Source organism: Cyprinodon variegatus, unplaced genomic scaffold (genome assembly GCF_000732505.1).
Source record: "Cyprinodon variegatus isolate N-32 unplaced genomic scaffold, C_variegatus-1.0 Scaffold153, whole genome shotgun sequence".
NCBI lineage: Eukaryota > Metazoa > Chordata > Actinopteri > Cyprinodontiformes > Cyprinodontidae > Cyprinodon > Cyprinodon variegatus.
This window is the reverse complement of record NW_015150606.1, coordinates 136,708-139,307: the sequence shown is the minus strand read 5'-3', so window position 1 is coordinate 139,307 and position 2,600 is coordinate 136,708. Positions and strand designations below refer to the sequence as shown.

The window sequence follows — 2,600 nt, the reverse complement described above, 5'->3', positions numbered from 1 at the left end:
ACGTGTAGTCAGGATTTTTTTTAGGTCCACGACCACAAAGAAAAAAAAATACCTTGTTGTGAATGAATGAACACTTTATGAACCCCGAGCAGTGAAGGAAACAGTCGTCAAGGTTCCACGTTAAAAGAACTGAAAGGCGTAAAAAGAACTGAACCTCATAAAAAAGAAAAAGGGACATAAAATACCGGATTTCTACTGAGGGTTACATTTTTAGGGATGTTCTTGTTAAAGTTGAAACTTGAATAAGATAGAAACCATTTGCCCTTTTGGCAGAATTCTGACTTCATATCAGTCTTCTTGTTTATTTATTTTTTCAGCCCCCTAGGACTAACCTGAGTACAGCTGTAGTTACAAACAGCTTTGCAATACAACTGTGGTCTGATCCTCTTCTTGTCAGGAAGACAGTTTTGTTTTTTATTTAAAATGATTTATAGATTTTGTACATTTCAGCTTGGCTACGTCAGCAGCGTAGCCGCGGGCGGTCGTAAGTGCGCTGCGCTCTCCGACAGGAACGTCATGGGCTTCATCGCCAGCCTTCACGAATTGGCGTCAGCAGAGAGGAAGTTCTACTGTAAACTATCAGATGTCAAATCTGAGGTCATACGCCCCCTGCTGGAGCTGGGTGAGAATAAGTTTCCAAAGTAATGTTTACAGCTTGGTGCATCCGAATCCCACTCTTTATCCCCTCCCCCCGCCTGTTTGTCAGAGGCTCTGAGCTCGGCGCTGGGGCCGGTGGTCACCGAACTCCTGCAGACGTTGGCGGGTAGATTCGGTGTGTTGGCTCGTCTGACGGGCCAGCACGCCGCAAGCCTCACCGCCAGTCTCCGACGGGGCCGTGACGTAAAGACCCTTCTCATCCTCGACCACGCCAGCATCTTTCTAGACTTATATAACGAGTACGTATCCAGAAATCCCCTCTTTTTGTTGTTTTATTTTCACACTTAGACCAATCTTCTGTTTTTTTGTTTTTTGTTTTTATAGTTACTTCTCAGCTGTGGGTAACTTCTTCGTGATGGGTGGTTTCCATGCTCTTACAAAACCGTCCCTGTGAGTTGCCTCGCAGTTTTATTATGAAAAAAAAAAGTTTTACAAAACAAAGGGTTTATTCTTAGTTTTCTACTTTATTTATTTTTTTTATAAGGGACATCTTTGGGAAAACCCCCGAGCTGCTGCAGAGGCTGCTGGAAAGCGGCGAGGAGAACGCATCCACCTCCGACCTCCTCACTGCGCTCTTCTACCTCCCATTGCAGCACCTGCACGAATACAGTCGCCTGCTGCTCAAATTGACCACCTGCTTTGAAGTGGTAATGGAAGCAATGTGTGGTTTCAAAATCTCTGGAATCAAAATAAACTAAAACCTCTGAAATAAATCTTCATAGTTTTTGTTTTTTATTGCTTTTAGAGCTCCGGTGACTACCAGAAGCTGCAGGACACCTGCTCCAAGTTTGAAGCTCTGACTCTGCAGCTGAAGAGGAAAAGGAAAGAGGCTGAATACACCTTTCACTTCTGGAAGAGCTTTCCAGGGAAAATGACGGTACTTTTGCACCATTTCAGTCTTGATGTCTGAGTTTTTCGACAAGTAGCTAAGTGTGAGCTTCGTTTTTTTGATCAGGACTCCCTGAGGAAACCTCACCGCCGACTGATCTACGAAAGCAGCAACAAATCTCTGACCGTGCAGAATGCCGGGAGGTTCTCCGTCAACTGGTTCATCCTCTTCAATGACTCTCTGGTGCACGCGCAGGTCAGCCCCTCACACGTCTTCTTGTAGCGTCGCATGTTTTTGGCTGTTCTGCTTTTCTTTTTTTCCTCTCTGTTGTTTTTCAAGAGTTTGTGTGTGCTTGCCTCTGTGCTGTCAGGGCGTGGCACCTTGTAAAAACTTCGTAAGTATGCAGCCAGCTAAAGGTTTCAACTCTTACTCCAAGTCCCCGTCCTTCCTTCTTCATCGTTCTGTTTCCGTTTTTTTTTTTGTCTTGTCTGCTTTAAATTTAGGAGTTTAGAGCTTTAAATTATCAGATTTACTCAACAAGTAATTTCTTATCTGCATATAAAACCAAAAAGAACGGCTACTTGTATTTGTTATACTCTGAGAATTTATGCCAATTTACAGTTAAAACCTTAAAAAAACCTTAAAAATTAACAACTGAGGTCAGTAGATCGAATTTTTTTTCCTGACTTTGCTAAAACAACAGAATTGATAAATATTATACAGCAAAATATGATAAACCACATAAATTAAAAGTGAACACGTAGCCAATTTAAGTATTCCTAAACTACAATTTGATGAGGTAAAGAACACCTGTGCTAAAAACCACTGAACTTAAAGCACCAGTGTCTAAGATTTAGTGCCATCTAGTGGTTTGCTACGTAATTCCAAACACCTAAGTGTGTAATAACTACTATGGAAATTACAGGGTGTCATAAATGCGAAAATGTAAACATCCTGTATAAAATTAAGAATAGTCAGATGATGCCGTACAGAACAGTGCATAGTTCTGTTTTTTTTTTTTTTTTTATGCTAACAAGTAAAAATTTTAGCTACTGCTAACAGCCAAAGTCGCCTGCTGGTTTGACTTCTGTGTAGAATAACAGCGACCGATAAC

The 2,600-nt window shown here is 41.7% G+C and overlaps 1 protein-coding gene across 1 annotated transcript in view; it reads left to right on the top strand.

Moving 5' to 3' along the window:
• The window catches only part of als2 (ALS2, alsin Rho guanine nucleotide exchange factor), a 25,648-nt gene that overhangs the window by 13,872 nt on the left and 9,176 nt on the right, over positions 1–2,600 (top strand). The window contains exons 10-16 of the mRNA XM_015377393.1: positions 451–622; positions 707–896; positions 982–1,047; positions 1,142–1,304; positions 1,403–1,534; positions 1,613–1,741; positions 1,857–1,972. Of these exons, the coding sequence (XP_015232879.1) occupies positions 451–622; positions 707–896; positions 982–1,047; positions 1,142–1,304; positions 1,403–1,534; positions 1,613–1,741; positions 1,857–1,972 (968 nt within the window). The remainder of the gene's footprint in view (positions 1–450; positions 623–706; positions 897–981; positions 1,048–1,141; positions 1,305–1,402; positions 1,535–1,612; positions 1,742–1,856; positions 1,973–2,600) is intronic.